General features: G+C 43.3%; 1 protein-coding gene across 1 annotated transcript in view; it reads right to left on the bottom strand.

The window, feature by feature from the left end:
• TNNI3K (TNNI3 interacting kinase) overlaps positions 1-16785 on the bottom strand; it is a 322872-nt gene that overhangs the window by 103460 nt on the left and 202627 nt on the right. Inside the window, 4 exon segments of the mRNA XM_072638208.1 lie at positions 2560-2612; positions 2931-2983; positions 6754-6875; positions 6878-6957. Of these exon segments, the coding sequence (XP_072494309.1) occupies positions 2560-2612; positions 2931-2983; positions 6754-6875; positions 6878-6957 (308 nt within the window).

Raw genomic sequence — 16785 nt, 5'->3', positions numbered from 1 at the left:
GGATCACCCTTCTGTCCTTCCTACCTCAGTTGTGTTCTTTTTAACTGTTTGAGATGACAAGATTGTGCCTATTATCTGTTCCTGCCCCTCGTCTTTCAATGAGAGACTTTTTTCTCGGGGCACACGAAGACCCCCCACAATTGTAACCCTTGTGCCATTGTCCATCATTACAACCCTCCCACCCTGTATGGACTGACAGCTTTGCCATTGGGGGTGCTGGGGGATCAGCCTCTCTGTGTGCACCCCGTTTGTGCCCCATGGAGCCTTAGGAGCTCCTTAGTAACAAATCACTGAATCATCCAGAGACCTGCAAACCTTCCTGGAGGGAGTTAATCTCACTTCTCTCAGTTCTACATTTGAAAAAGGAAACTGGTTCTTCAGCATCCTGAGAAGAAGGAGGTACCCTGCAGGGTCTTGCCTAACTTTGGCCCCAGAGGATCATAGGTTTAGAGCCGGACCTTGGGACTCATTTTATAAGAGGGCCATCCGTCTAGGTCATGGAGGTAACTCAGATTTAACCCTGTCTCCATAATCATTGATCTAGAGTTGGAAGGAATTTCAGGGGCAATCTAGGCCAATCCTTTTATTTTACAGGGAAGGAAACTGAGGACTAGGGAGGATGAGCAGAAAGTGTCAGAGGTAGGACTTGAAGCCAAGCCTTGTGGCTCCCAATTCAGCGTATCCTTTCTGTATTCTGTTTTCACAGTTTTCTAGAGTAATAGTCCTTTGATAAATCTGAGGAAACTTTAAAAAATATATGATATGTAGATCCTAACTTTAGAGTTGGGGATTTCTAAACTTGAATATTTTTACGAAAACTTTCCTTGATTCTATTGTAAATCTGCATTAAAGAAATTTCAAATCTGTGATGAAAAAAAGTAACCTTAGTAATTATCCTTTGATATGGTAGTATGGTAGCAGGAGAAATGTGTGGATGGAATCCATGGCTTGAGGTTATAGTTTTAGGTTGATCATGGAATGCAGTAAAAACCTGTTCAATCCCTGTTCAAACTGTCAGGGCTCAGGCTTCCTCATACACAGAAGGAAGGAAGGAAGAAGCTCTCACATAACACCTACTATGTGCCAGGCACTGTGCTAAGTGCTGTCATGTCAGTATTTCATTTTATCCACCAAATCACTGTGGGAAGCAGGTGCTGATAGAGTCCCCATTTTACAGTTGAGGAAAATGAGGCAGACAGAAGTTAAGAGTCATGCCCCAAATCACACTACTATGAGATGAGGGAGAGAAGAGGCTCCTCTAGAAGCTGCCAGCTGAGCTGGGTCTTAAAGGAGGCTTCTCAGGGGTGGCAGTGAGAAGGGAGAGCCCTCCAGGCATCTGGGACAATGCAAAAGCCCATGTCAAGTGCCAGGCACTACTCTAATCAGGAGGAGACAGAGAAAAGGGAAAGCTTCCCACAGGGAGATTACCATCTATTGGAGATCTACCATAGGAGATCCACCATCTCATTAGGGCTGTATCACCCCTCCTAGACTGGGAGCTCCCTGAAGAGAGTGGCCCTGTCTTATGGAGGCTGTCACCAACTTTTGCCTCCTGACACACATCTCTGGGCGTCCTGGTGCTAAACAACCAATGGTAGGCTCTGAGCAGGGGAGAAATGCTGACACATTGAAAATTGAGATTTTAATGACCTATTAAAAGTTGAGAGAACTCACAAGGAAAGTTGATTGTCTATTCATGACATCTACATTCCTCAAAGCCCTGGCACAAATACATCTATATCTCACACACGACATCACTTGAATCATATTTTAAAAGTTTTTTTTTTAAGCAAAAGTAAAAGTGGTGAGTTGAATAGAGTGTTGAGCTCCAATTCAAGAAAAATTCATTGGAATGGAAACTCCTTGGGGTTAGGGCTATTTCACATTTGGGTTTATGACCCTAGGGTGGAGCACAGAGCCTGGCACATAGAAGGCACTTAATAAACACTTGACAATTGCTGGATGGATTAAAAACCTTATTTCTTATGCCAACCAGCTATGACCATGGTCAAAGCATATAACCTTTCCAAGCCTGTTTACTCATCTGTAAGATGGCACTAATAAAGTATTTGCCTCCAGGGATATTCTCAGGCTTAAAATAGGCTTAAATGAGATAATGTACCTAAAATGTTTGGTCCTTGTGAGCTACTGTAATTACAAAACCGAAGCCTTGAAATCTTTAAAGGCTAGTATCTTGAATTAAGCTCTCCATTGACCTTGAAAGGGCATCTGGCTCAATCTCTGTTTTTCAGATGAGAATACTGCCAAGGGACTTTAAGGTCTCATAGAGAGGTAGGCAAGATTTGACCTATTACCCTCTGACTCCAAATCCAGCACGTTTCCCATAGACTGAGCTCCTTCCACTCCCACCCTATCCCATGCCAATAGATTGTTAGAAGCTAAAAGAAAACACAGAACATTCTATTGCTTCTGAGAAAATGACAACTTTTTTTTTTAAATGGCACTCCCATCTCATTTCATCTCTTCCTTCTAGGCTGGGTTTACACATTTTAATTGGGTACTAATTACAGAGACGAGAAACAGCAGCAGACTACAAACCCCAGGTTGTTTTGTCATATTGTCCTCATCCAGAGACTGCAGGAATTTTGATTCTGAGTAGGGGGGAAAGGAAGCAAATTCATGTCAAAGCAATACCTCACCACCTACACCAGGGATTGTTTCTAACAATCCCAAACCACAGGGAGTCAGCAGTCACATTTACATTTCCCCTCCTCCCTCCCCTCTGACTGATAGTATCACAGAAGCAAAAGCTATACGATCAAAATCCAGTTTCTGTGTCATTTGTGCGACTCGAGACAAAGAGAGCTGTCACAGAGACAACTATTTTTTCATTTGTCAAATGGCACCAGAAAGTAAGGAGGAGGCCAGAAAGACCTTAAAGTTTGGGGGGCCAGGTAGGAGAGTCTTACCTCCAAAGTGTGCTACCACAGCATGGCCATCGTCATAAAGGAGAATGTTGTGGCTAGAAGAAAAGACAGCCTTTTAATCGAGTCATTTTCTTCTTCTCCTTGCCCTCATCGGACTATTGTGAGGAAAGCATATTGTAAACATTCAGGTGTATACACAGATGGTCATGCTTGTTGGCTGTCTGTGGGGGAAGGATTCCATTGACTTGGCTCTGTCCCCAAGATCAAAGGGCAGTGATGGGTGGAAGGGACACAGAGGAATTGTGATGTGATGCCAGCAAACTCAAAATTCTTCCTAATTGTTGTCGCAAAATGAAATGGCCCACCCCCAAGTGACTTCCCCCACTACAACGGTCTTCAAAAGGAAGCTGGATGAATATTTGTTGGTTATATATAGTAGAGAAGATTCTTGTATAGGTATGGAATGACTTACTGGAGGGGGGATCCTTTCCAACCTTGAAATTCTGGGAGTAACTATTAGTATCATTAGCTTAATAGTATCTTCAAGGAGGTAGCTGAGAGATGTTCAAATCCACCTTCTGCACACTAGCTAGCTGTATGACCCTGGGGAAGTCACTTAACCTTTACCTGCCTCAGTTCCCCCATCTGTAAAAAAGGGAAAAATAATATCGCCTACCTGTCAAAGTTATTGTGATGATAAAATTAGATATTTGTAAAGGGCTTAGCCCAATGCCTGGCACATAATAAGTACCACATAAATGTGCATTCTTTCCTCCTCCATTCACTTCTTCATTCATGCCCTCATTTCCTAAGCATCTTTAAGGGACAATAATAGGGCAAATAGTGAGAGGGCAGAAGGGGACTGGGTGTAGGAGCAAGAAATGACAGTCATTCTTAGCACCACGCTGGGCTAGGCTGCGGAGAAGGACCAAACATTAATCAATCAACCAGCACTTATTATGCACCTATTAATCAACCAGAATTTATTATATGCCTACTAGGTACTAGTCCAATGCTGTGATAGGTGCTGGGAAACAATGACCTAAAGGAACCAGTGCCTGTCCTTAGGAAGCTTATATTCTATTGGGGGACAGGATACATATACACATAATTATAAGCAAAGGATTTTCAAAATAAATACAAGGAAATTTTTTGAGGGGGATGAGACACTAGCAACTAAGTGGAATAGGAAAAGATTATAGAAAGTAGCATTCCAATGTTCAAACAACAGGCATATATTAAAGTGCCTACTGTGTGCCAGGCATTGTGTTAGACTCTGTGGATTAAAAGGGAAAAAAAGCAAATAATTTTCTCAAAGAACTTATGTTTTAATAGAATAACCAATAAACCAATCCTTCCAGATCAAAGTAGTCAAAGAGAAGTCAGTGTGACACCTCAGATCAAGTTCTGGTCTTGGAGTCAGGAAGACCTGGGTTCAAAACTGCCTTTGCCACCTACTTGCTGAGTGGCCATTAATAAGTGAATCATTTAACCTTTCTGAAATGAACTTTCCACCTGGAAATTGAGGGAAATAGGGCACATTCACAGCCCTCCAGGGTTGCTGTGAGACTCAAATGAGACAATGGATGCAAAGTACCTAACAAACCTATAAACCAAAGCTCTAGAAAGGGGAGCAGCCATTAAGCTCTGCCCAGAAATCTCTAAGGACAAACTGCAATCCACTCACTGCAAGCAGAGGATGACCCCTTGGAAAAGTGCCTGGGACAGTCAATGCTTAAGACATGGTTGATGCATGATTGGTTGATATTGACAGGGTATTGTTAATACCAAATATAAAATTCCCTTCTCTGTCGAAGGGTCTGACAGACAAGAAGAAAGTCCCTCCCTCTGAACAATCCCAGGGATGTCAGAATTCCAGCAATGTCCTTGGATTCCTACCTTTGAGGCCTTGACTCTGGATATGTTGAACTGAGCCCCACCCTGGGTTCTTAGCTTGCAAGAAAAACCTAGCTTAGGCTATGGAAAGTCCTTTCTCATGGTAGGGAAAAACAACCAGAATGAAGTGTTTTTTCTTGCTCAGATAGTGGAGGGTGGCTGATGCCTCATGACCAGGCCTCACCAGAATACTCTTTGCTCTTTTTTTCCTTCTGAAAGCATAAAACCCTTTTCTGTGAGTTTTCTTGCTCAACAAACATATACTCCAATATGAGTGACCCAGGGCTGCAGGCTGGCGACCCTTCTTATCTTGATTAAAGATGCCTTTCTCTTCCACTTATGAGTGATTTATTGCAGGACTAACAATGTCCACTGGCTTTCTTTCCATGCCACAAGAATAATGCTTTGTTTGCATTGGGCTGAACCCAAGGATGTCCAAGCTCACTTTTCTTTTCAGCACAATGACTTGTAGAATTCATGAGCTGTTAAATGATTCACATGACTTCTCTTTGGTCACATATTGAGAACCAGAAGAGACCTCTGAAACCATCAATTCTACCCCCCTCATTTTACAGAGAAGAAGCTTGGGGAGGTCATTACACAGATGGCAAGAGAGATTGGGGGTCGGGGGTCAGAACCAGGTCTTCTGACTTCAGGGCTAATGTGGTTTCAGTGAAGCCTCATAGAAGATGGAATCCCTAGATTCAGAGACTTCTATAGTTCAGAAGATCCTCTCATCACAGAAGTGAAGGTGATCTTATTGGTTGCATCCTCTGTTCCTTGCTGTGGTGTGAAACCTTTCTATAACTTCCCTCTAAAATATGTGGTGTGGAGACATCCAAGAGGTGTTGGGAGGAACCAAGCAGTGCAGAAAGACTCTTTCCTCTCCTTCCACCCAAAGCTGCTCACACCCCATCCCATGACCTTCCTGCTACTCCCCCCTTCCTCTTGCCTTAATGGAAACCAATCTCTTCCCATACCACCCCATGGGAAGGAATAGTCAGCCTCCAGCTTTATCACTGCTACTATCTGTCCCACTTTCCTTGGTCCTGCCCAAATGGCTTTGCAGCTGTGCTCGATCTATGACATTGGATCCCAGGGCTTGGTGCCTGTGTCTTGGCCATCCCTTATGCCAGGAGGACGTTTCCTCCTCACCTCTGACTCAAGGAATCCTTACCTTCTAAGCTCAGCTCAGGCATCCCTGACCCCAGGGAACTCATCCCAATCACCCAGCTGCGTGTGCCTTCTTCCTCCCCCTGCCCCCAGTCCTCTGAAATGCTTTTTCCTATACTGTGTACTGAATTCTCTAGGGACCGTGTTGCTTCCTGTTGTAAGTCACTTCTGGCCAATGGCAGGGGTTTTTCTTTCTGTCCTTGGCACTTAGCACAACGCCTGCCCAATAGTAGGGACTAAATAAATGTTTGTATAATTGTATTAAACTGAACAGAATTAAGCTGATGAACATAAGTAGAAATGAGAGGGCAACAGCTCTTTCAGGTGTCAAACCACATTATGAAGCAGTAAACACGGAAACAGTTTGGTATGGGTTAAAAAGCTGAACGTTACAGCAGTGGAACAGGTTACAGAAGAAGCAGAAACAATCCTATTCGGTGTCTGAAATACCAAAGAAAGTAAACTACTTGAGGGAGGATTCTCTACTTGATAAGGTCTGTTGGGAATAGTGGAACGCAGCTTGGCCTCTAATGGTATAGATGACTTAAGTGGGACCGTGGTTAGAACACTGGGCATGGAGTCTGAAAGACCTGAATTCAGATTCCACCTCAGACTAACATTATCACTGATGCACTGGCTGGGTATCTCTGGGCAAGTCTCTTTGCCTTGCTCAGAATCAGCTTTTTCACGTGCAAAATGAGCTAATGATAAAAACTGTTTCCCAGGTGAATTACATCCATAAACTCCTTTTTGAGGCTTAAAGTGCCATATGCATGGTGGCTGTTGTCACCCTCACCTCAGACAATGGACCACCTTGAGAATCGGGATCATGGAAGAAGTTACTTTGGGAATGGGAAAATTTTTAACAGAGCAAAGCAGAAGTGATCCCAAAAGATAAAACAAACCATTTGGATGAAAGTTTTTGGAAGTTCATGTAGCATAGCAGAAGGACAGACAGCCTTAGCTTTAGGCAGAGCAGGGCCCAAGTCCCACTCCTGACGTGTGCTGGCAGTGGGACCACTGACGGTCTCCACATCTCAGTGCTCTGAGTAATGTCAAGACATTCAAATAGTTGTGTCTATATTGGTAGAGAGAGTTTCTTTACCAGGCGTTCCTTTCAGCATGAACACATTATAAAACCTTTGCATGAATAAAATCAGGGCAGCATCAACAAGAGATAATGCCAACTGGGGGAAAATCTGTATAGCAAACAATTATGTGTGATTAACAACACACTGGACCAGCCTTGCCATCCCTTTTGCCTCTTTGTCACCTCCCCTAGGCCCTGGCTGCCTCAGCACCCATCAGAGGTTGCCTGGCAGCAGGAAGCCCCAACAGGGACCTTGTCCTCTGGCCATCCCCTTTTATCCCCACTGGCCTAGAACCTCTCTGGGCTAGTTGATGGCTCAGACAGCTCGGATGACATGGAGTCACCCACATTATTCATTCCATGATGAGTGCTCTGTTTCCTTTTTTAATATCACAGACCAATCACTAACTCTTTTTTTATGGCCTCTATTCATAAGTAAGGGCATGCAGAAATTAAAACCAGTTATGGTTGATTGAATATAATCGAATAGTTGGCAAATTCAAACTATTTAAACAGAAATGACAGATTCCACTTTAGAAATCAGAGATAAGCTTCAGAATCTGTTTATTCCCAATTCAGATTGAGGGAGTGGAAATGGGGAGATCACACTTCACAGTCTAGTGGCTCTTCTCCCAGTGGGAGAACCAGTTACCACGTATCTCTCAGACACACTCCACTTGCTGCCTCCCAAATATTCCACTCTGGCTTCTGAGAGTGGTGGCAGCTGTCACGCTCAGAGCTCAGGCAGTGACCCCACAGGCAAATGAACTGCCCCAATGCTCAAATGCCCCAGTCTCCAGCATCACTTCACTATACCCCTTGTCACATGGAGCTCCTCTCTTGTTCTCTTGACTCCATTTAAATCACGCTTACTCTATCTCTGGCTCCATCTCCAAAGTGGAATTCCCAATACTCCTTGGTTGTCCTGTCAGAGTCACACTTGCTCCCTTCATTGGCTGATGGTCTTGACTTCAGTCCTTAGGGGAAAGCTAGAATGCTTTATTAAATTTTGTTTTCTCTATCCAATCATTTGTAGGGCTGTTGTGTGTAAGAAGCATTAGAATTCTTTTGCTTGATCCTAAAAAAGCAGCCCTGGGAGAAATAGGTAGATTCTATCAATAGAAAAGTTGAGCTGTGATGCGAAGAAAGACTTCCTGACAATCAGAGCCATCCAGATGTGGAACAGGTGGGCTTAAGAGGTCAGGGGGTTGCCCCTCATTGGGGATCTTCAAATAGAGACAGGATGCACCATCTCTTGGGCATGTTATAGGGGAGATTGGGGTGGGAGTGGGATATACTAGATGACCGCTGGAGTCCTGTTCAACACAGAATTTTCATGGTACTGTGAGTCAATAAGAAGTGAATATAATTATTGACAAGCAACAGGGAAGGCCAAGCGGAATATAGTCAGTCAAAATTGATAATGAGTCAGTAGTAGACATTTCAAAATCTTTTCCAATTAGTGCTCAAGATCTCAGGAGTGCCAAAAGAGAATTTTGGATGTGATCCAAGATTGAAAGTTATCTTGATGGACTAGGAAAAAGATATAGGGAGTGAGGGAATGTAAGGAGAGCAAGAAAGCTGTGTCAAAATAGTGAATCAAGGAATTCTGTTAGGGGAGAAAGTCCAATGTAGTGAAGAAGAAGCTGCTGGCCTGAGGGAAGCGATCTCTATTTCCCATGTTTCCCATGACCGAGGCAGGGAGAGAGACTGAGGAGGTTCTTTGTCTTCTGCTCGGTTTCTGTGTATTTAATGATCTTTTCCAGTTCCTGCTTAAGAGGGTCATTCAGACACATAGGCTACATAATCTGGCAAATAAGCCTTCCTTGGAGATTTTTCCTACCTGAGCAGACTGGTGGAAAAGTCCTCAGACCGTGCTTCTATCAGAATGGACTTCTATCAAGTAAGAAAGTCTAGATAAGAAGTTGGTGCTAGAGAGGATCCCCCATGAAGAGCAGGGAGGAACTCAAAGAGATCACAGAGTTAGCTCCACCCCCATGGCACAGCAGAAGAAACTGAGGTAGAGAGAGGAAGTGATTTGTTCACAGTAATTCATGCAGTAAATGCTGGAAGCTGGATTTAAATTCAGTGGCTGCCAAGGGATATCATCTTTTCATGAGTTTTATTAAAAAAGAAGTTCAGGAAAGGTAGAAGGAGCCTGCAAGGAGCCAGGATTCTACATTTTTATATCTGAAGGAATGTAGACTCTCTGAGGGTAGGGGTTATGTTGTTTCTGTCTTCCTAGCAAGTGTCCGGAATACAGTAGGCACTTAATATATGCTAATTAAATTGTCCAGTCATTTCATCTCCAAGCAGTCCTCTGAAGTTTGGAGGGTGGGGTGGAGGAAGTGGTTGGTGGCTGGTGGGATAGGCAGAGCATGGACCAAGATTGGAGCTTCAGGGCTGCTGGCCAGGCTGGGCTACTTAATAAGATCTCAAGAGCTAGTGACAGTAACCCCTGGGGACGCTGGCCTCCAGGCTGCTTCTCCTTCCTGACTCCATCCCTCAGCCTCCTCCTGCCTTTTGTGAGGTCTCTTTCTTTCCCAGGCCCTTCCCTCTGAGATCACCTCCAATCTAGACCATGGATCCCTTACATGGACATAGCTGTTTGGACATTGTCTCTTGAGCACCTTAAGCCTGGGGTCTGTGTTTTGGCCTAGCATCATGTTAGTAACTACGAATTGTGTGTGTTTGTGCTTGCATGTTGATCATATAAAGCTAGTCCTCAATTAGTATAAATGGTTAGTTTTCTGAAGGGGCAGCATGGATTTACATTTGCACTATTCAGAATTATGATGAGGTAAAGTGTGGTTATAATTAGTCCTTCCTTCTTGAGGAGGATCCTGTCATCAGGCCTGTGAGGCCATGATGTGAGTGAATTGGATTGAGTGAGGGAGTTCATGGTTCTAGCCCAAAGGAAATGTATGATGCAAATGGGAATGATGCGACCACTGGAGGGAATTCATCATTCACCTTTATCCATAGTCACACAGCTAGTAAGGTAACTAAAGCATGATTTGAACTCAGGACTACGACTCCTAGAGTAGCGCTCTATCTGCTCTACTAGCTCACTCTAGAAAGTTAGGCTGAATCTAGAAAACACAATTAATTGGGACATGTGTCAAGCTATATATAGTTCAAAAAATCAACTTGCAATGTTCAAAATGGGGTAAATGTGGCTAATTAATATGTTCTGATGAAGACTAGAGGCTTCTGCTCGAAATACCAGACAATGTGGTATGATGAGGAAAAGAGCAAATTCCAACGTGGCGGTGGTGAAAGAGGCATAGTTTCTGGACAAAGATCCTCACTCCATGCTTCCCAGATCATACATGTCTGGAGAACTTGGTTCAGGGCTAGGGCTCATCACATTTTCTAAAAGACTTTGATAGAGGCTCCAGAATGTCCATAGGAAGTCAACTAGCTTGGTGAAGGGCACATGGAGTATGTCAAGAGAAGCAGCTCAAAGAACTCTGAGTCTGTGGGGTGATGAGGCCTGCGTTTAAGCATTTAAGGTTCTCTTATATTGCAGTGGAACTCAATGGGTTGTATTTGGCCTGCAAGGGCAGGCTAAGGGCAAAGGGTTTCAGAAGTTGGGAAGAGGTAGAATTGATTTCAGGGAAACATCCCAATAGGAAGAATGGCCCTGAGAATCAATGGGTCCCTGCCCTCCCCACCTTATTCCAATCTTCAGGCAAAGGTTGGTCAGGTCCAGTGGAGAAATGATTCTTATTCTGATGCTGGTTGGACTAGATGACCCCTCAATCCCTTCTGACCCTGAGATTTGGTGATTCTGTGTGTGAGCTCCCAAGCAGCATCTAACCCCCTGCTCATCAGAGGGTTCTTGGACTGAGTTGTATGAAAGAACAAAGACATCAGAGTTAAAGAAAAAAATAGTCATGAGATGTGATATCAGGAGATGTACAGATAGCTGAAGGATAAAGGTAATGAGGGGAATAATCTATGCAGAGCTGGTGTTGGAAACAAAGTAATTGCCTTCAACATCGCAAGGTGACCAAGAAATGCTTCCTCAATGGTAATCACTGGAGGATGGTTTTATCTCCATGTCCCAGCTTGGTGCCTCCCTCTTCTATTCACACCCTCTGTATGTGTCTTCATACCTTTTTCTGCTTCAGTCACCTTTCACCTCAAGCTATCTGTGCTTTTTTTTTTAATTAACTGATGTTGGTACTTTGCTATTCGGGCCATTTTTAGACTTTGTTTTCTAGCCATGGAGAACGTTCTTTGGAATGGTGTGTTTAGGTAATGGGAAAGTGGTCTGGGTTTACTTAATGCCTCTGTCTACTTGAAGCACTTATCCTCCACAGAGCTTCCTGTCCTCTAACGTTCCCTCAAGTTTTCACTTTTCAACAGAATGCACTATATGGAGAAACCATGTTAGGATGGCAATATGGATGGGGCTTGTGATTTCACTGACATGGGGAATTCCAAGGCAGTAGAACTCCCTCTAACCATGCAGACTGGTGCCTTCTTTGCAATTGATGACCTTAGAGATTTGTCCAGATCACTACAAGCATGAGTGACTTACCTGAGGTCATATAGCCAGGATATGTCAGAGGCACGGCTTGAACCCACATAGGCCAGGTTCACTTACTGTCCCCTGTGACATATTATACATGGTGGGGAGGTAATTTCCATCCGTGACTTTTGTGTATGAATTGTGTAGAGTGATGGTATCAGATTTGAATAGAAACAGAGACACTAAATCATACATAAGGATCCTTACAGGCCACACACTGACTTAGAAAACCACACACTAATATTATTTATGATTTGTGGCATTTTCATTTATTTTATTAAATATTTCCCCATTATATTTGAATCTGGTTCAGGCCACAGTTGGGAGTATTGTGGGCCACATGAGGCCTGTGGGCCATGTGTTTGACACCTTTGCTATAAAGTTGATCATTAAGGAAAAAGAGGAGGTGGGCTGATCACTAATACCTGATTTCAAATCCTGTCTTGTACACTTACTACCTGTATGACCAGAGGCAGGTCACTAACTCCATACGGGCCTCAGTTTCCTTATCTTTAAAATGGCAGGGTTGGCCAGACTTCCAGGAGCCAAGATGGCGGAGCAAACAGTAAATGGCTGTAATTCTTCCTCCAAAGAACCTCCAAACAACCATGAAACAATGCCCCCAAACAAATCCTAGAATAGCAGAACCAACAAAAAGATGAGGTGAAACAATCTTTCAGGCCAAGAAACTTGAAAGATTGGCAAGAGAGGTCTGTCTTACTTGGGTAAAAGGGGAACACGTCCACGAAAGGAAATGGCCCAGGAAGCCCCGCCTCAGCAAACTAGCCAGGATCCTGAGCCCCCATGTGGTGGAGAAGACAAATGCCAACACCAGGACATGTCCGGTGCCTTAGTGTAGTCCAGGGAGTGGGCAGGATTCAGTTCTGAGAATTGCCACAAGCTTCAGCATAGCTCTGGACAAACAGATAGATGCCAACTCCAGCCAAGCCCTTGGGTGCCTAAGCAAATAATTAGCTTCCAGAGCTGGGCCTCTGCCATGTGCTTCAGCATAGCCTCAGGTCACCAGGAATCTTCTACTAAGCAGATTGCCATATGCTTCACTGTAGTCCTGGGAAGATGCAGAACCCAACCCCAGCCTCAGCACATTCTAGACACCAGCACTAGAACTAAAGATCAGCACCAGGTAAGATGCTAGTCTCCTATGGCCTTTAGCAGTACCAGCCACCCTTCATCCCACCTCCTGAGTTCAGCTCCAGACATGAGGGTCCCTTGTGGGTCTCAGGGAAATATAATTGCAGCATCAGGTAAACAGGCAGGAACTGCAGTCCCTGGTACAAGTATATTGAGACAGTGCCCCTTCCATTCTGGGAGCAGTGCTCACATTTAAAAGAAAGGAAAAAGGCCATAAAAGACAAGTAAAAAAATGACCCAAAAATCTGACTATAGAAAGTCAATGTGGTGACAGGGAAGACCAAGACACAAACTCAGAAGAAGACAACAATGTTGAAACAGCGATGGGCAGAACCACAAAGAAAAATGGGAAATGGTCTCCATCCAAGAAAGATCTCATGGAAGAGTTCAAAAGGGAACTTAAAGATCATATAAGAGAAATGAAAGAAAAATTGGGAAAAGAAATGAGAGAGATGCAAGAGAATTATGAAAAAAAAGATTCAACAGCTTGGAAAAAGAATACTGCTTAAAAATGTACAATTGTCCAAATAGAAAAGGAAGTACAAAAATCCACTGAAGAAAAAAACCCCTTAAAAGTACAATTCACCAAATGGAAAAGGAAGTACAAAAGCTAACTGAGGAAAAGTTAGAATTGGGCAAGTGGAAGCTAATGATTATGAGACATCAAGAATCCATCAAATAAATTCAAAAGAATGTAATAAAAGAGGAAAATGTAAAATATCTCATGGAAAAACAACTGACCTGGAAAACATATCCAGAAGAGATAACTTAAGAAACATTGAAGTACCTAAAAGCCATAATCAAAAAGAAGACCTGGACAGCATCTTTCAAGAAAATATCAAGGAGAAATGCCCTGATGTCCTGGAACCAGATAGCAAAATAGACATTGAAAGAAACCACCAATCATCTCAGGAAACAGATCCCCAGATCCCCAAATAAAAGCTTCAAAGAACATTATAGCCCAATTTCAAAACTATTAGGTCAAGGAAAAAATACTGGAAATGGTTAGAAAGAAAATCTTTTACAAATGAAAGCTAAAAATTGTCTTGACATGTAATTAGAACAAAATAATATGAAAAATAAAATGAGGGGGTTAATCTATTGCCTTGGAAGACCCTTATGACTCTAAATTTATGATGCTATAACCTTATTAGTACAAAGTATAATAGATGGACTTCTTGAGGGATTCTCTGATATACAAAAAATGAAAACAAACAAAAAAACCTAGGTAAACACTCCCTGGTGCCTGTGAATTGTGTGGATTTGGTTGTGGATGAGAAGACACTGGTCATTCTTGATTTCTACCAGTGAAGAGCCTGTCCACACTGATCAGCCTCATAGACAGAAAGATCCACTAAAGAAATTAAAAAGACTTGGGCTGGGGCAGGGAGAACACGGAGGCTGCTCCCCAGGATTGGGAGGGTAATACACTTGTTCTTTTCAGCTCCATGAAGCAGAAGGGAGAGTAATGGATGGGAAGCACACAAAGGCCAAAATCCTTAACAATCAGAGTTGTCTTAAAATGGAATGGATAGTTTTCTGTGTGGTATGTACCCCTTCCCTTGAGGTCTTCAGGCAAAGACCGGATGATCCTTTACCTGGAATGATGTAGCAGGGATTGCCATTCAGGTACAGAGTAGCCTAGGCAGTCACTGAAGTACCTTCCCACTCTGAGATTCTATAACTATAGAACCCACTTCAGTCTGGACAAGGAACATATATTCTGACCTTTGATCCACTTTTCTATGGTAACAGTTATGACACATTTTAAAGAGATTAGTAAATAGCCCTTAGTGAGTGTGTATGTGTGTGTGGGGGAGTACGTTCTCAAGTTTTCTTAACCAAAAGTGAATAAAAATGAAATAAGATGTTCTCTCCTAACCTAAGAATGAATTAAATTAATGAAACCATTATGTGAAGACCATGAGTCTTTTCATTTTAATTGCCTAGGTTTGAAATGTACCTAAAATGTTCCAATGATTCATAATCTCCTAGCTCTATAGGGTTAGTCAAAAGGAATGATCCTCATTAAGCAGAAAAGCTTGACTATGAGACAGTTTGCCTGTTTGGACTCTTTCCAAGGGCCTCTGAAGCTCTCCATTCCCCAAAGGCTAGCCAGCATGTCTGACTTGGCTACCATGATGATCTGGGCAGAGAGGCTCCTAAGTCCATGTGCTTAGAGTCGGGAGGCTCGTTCAAGGCCATCAGATCCAACCATCTCCTTTTAGAGGTGAGGAAACTGAGTCATACAGAGATGAACTGAATTGCCACTGGTCATATAGAGAGTCAACAGTTGAGATGAATATTGAATCCCCTCCTTGTATCCTAGTTCTTACTTGAAAGGGAAAAAATAGATCTTAATCTTCATTCGTTTTCATCTAAACTTTAGCTTTTCTCTTGATTATGAATGCAGGCCACACACAAATGGGAAGAAGCCTTACGCTTCATCAAACTGCCAAAAAGGTCTTTGACACATGCAAAAACTGGTAGAAGCCTGGTTTCCATCATGCCACCTTGCGGTAGTTCTCCTCTCAGTTTTTTCCTAAGGATCTTTAAATTGACAAGCCATGACTAATACAAGCCCTCCACACGTTAGTCAAACTGACCCTTATCAAATGAACGAATATATATGAGGTACTCTGAGAAATGATTGATTGCATGAACACCGGGACTTGTTGTTATTAATAGTAATAGTAAGAGAGGCAGGATGACTCATTGGGTAGAGAGCTGTCCTCAAAACCAGGAAGACCTAGGTTCCAGTCCCATCTTTGACATAAGGCAGCTTTTGAGCCTATACAAGGTACTTACTTACTCCCTCCAAAATCAGAGGAATTATCTAAGATGGTGCCAGTCTGAATTGGGAGAAAGGCTTTTCCACCAGGAAGTTCCCCATATCAACAAAATCATAGTTCTAGACTGGGGTGGGGAACCTGTGGGCTCAAGGTCACATGTAGCCCTCTAGGTTCTCAAGTGTGGCCATTTGACTGAATCCAAACTTTAAAAAACAAATTATCTTAAGAAAAGGATTTGTTCTGTAAACCCTGCACTCAGTCAAAAGGCCACACATGAGGACCTAGAGGGCCACATGTGGTCTTGAGGCCGAAGCTTCTCCACCCCAGTAGCTCTTCTCCATCCCTACTAATGATTCATTTACTTAATGGATGAAGAGGTCATCTCCTCAGAAGTGTACATTCCCCAACCATATTCACACTGCAAGGGACTTCAATTAGACAGTGTCTTCTGATATGGAGGGGAAGGGTGTTAATTAATGGGAATATAGCCATCCAGGCCTGAGTATTCCTGGAAACTTCCCAAGGATTCAGTGAGTGGAAGAAATTAGGCGTCACCTTAAATCTCATCACATTGCATCACATTGCAGAGGTCACATGGATTATAAACACCCCTGTCTAGTGGAGTCTCATTAATCTCCCCCTTCCCCAGAAGACTAGAGAATCTACATTCTGCTTTACTGGACCCATCTGCCTCACCATTCCAGGGTGATAGCTCTTCTCTGATGCAGACCTCTGGCTGCCCACACAGGCCCTCTGACCCTCAGAACAGAGACTCCAGTGTGCTCAGCCCTGCTTTGCCCACAGAGACCCCAGGGAGCTTTAAGGAGGGTCAAGAGCATACTTGTCATGGTACTCCTTCAGCCTTCAGAAGTTCAGCTTTTCCCAGCACTCAAAGGGTCATATTCTGAACATCTGCAATTTGTTTCAAGTCCAGAATGAACTGCTGACTGCTATCCTTGGAGTCAAATAGAATTCATTTCTGATGGCCCTGAGTCCTGATCCTTTCCCCAAGAACCTTCCTGGCAATAGAGTTGAGCTCCTAGCTGGAAGAGATTGTTCTCATTCACTCTCTCCCTTTCTCTCTCCTTCCTCTCTTCTCCTCCCTCTCTTCTCCTCTCCTCATCCCTCCTCTCCCCTCCTCTCCTCTCCTCTCCTCTCCTCTCCTCTCCTCTCCTCTCCTCTCCTCTTCTCTCCTCTCCTCTGTTCTCCTCTCCTCATCTCTCTGTCTGTCTCTGTTTCTGTCTCTGTCTCTGT

The sequence above is a fragment of the Notamacropus eugenii genome, chromosome 2 (genome assembly GCF_028372415.1).
Source record: "Notamacropus eugenii isolate mMacEug1 chromosome 2, mMacEug1.pri_v2, whole genome shotgun sequence".
Lineage (NCBI taxonomy): Eukaryota > Metazoa > Chordata > Mammalia > Diprotodontia > Macropodidae > Notamacropus > Notamacropus eugenii.
The sequence above is the reverse complement of the archived record's forward strand: the minus strand, read 5'-3'. Positions and strand labels throughout refer to the sequence as shown.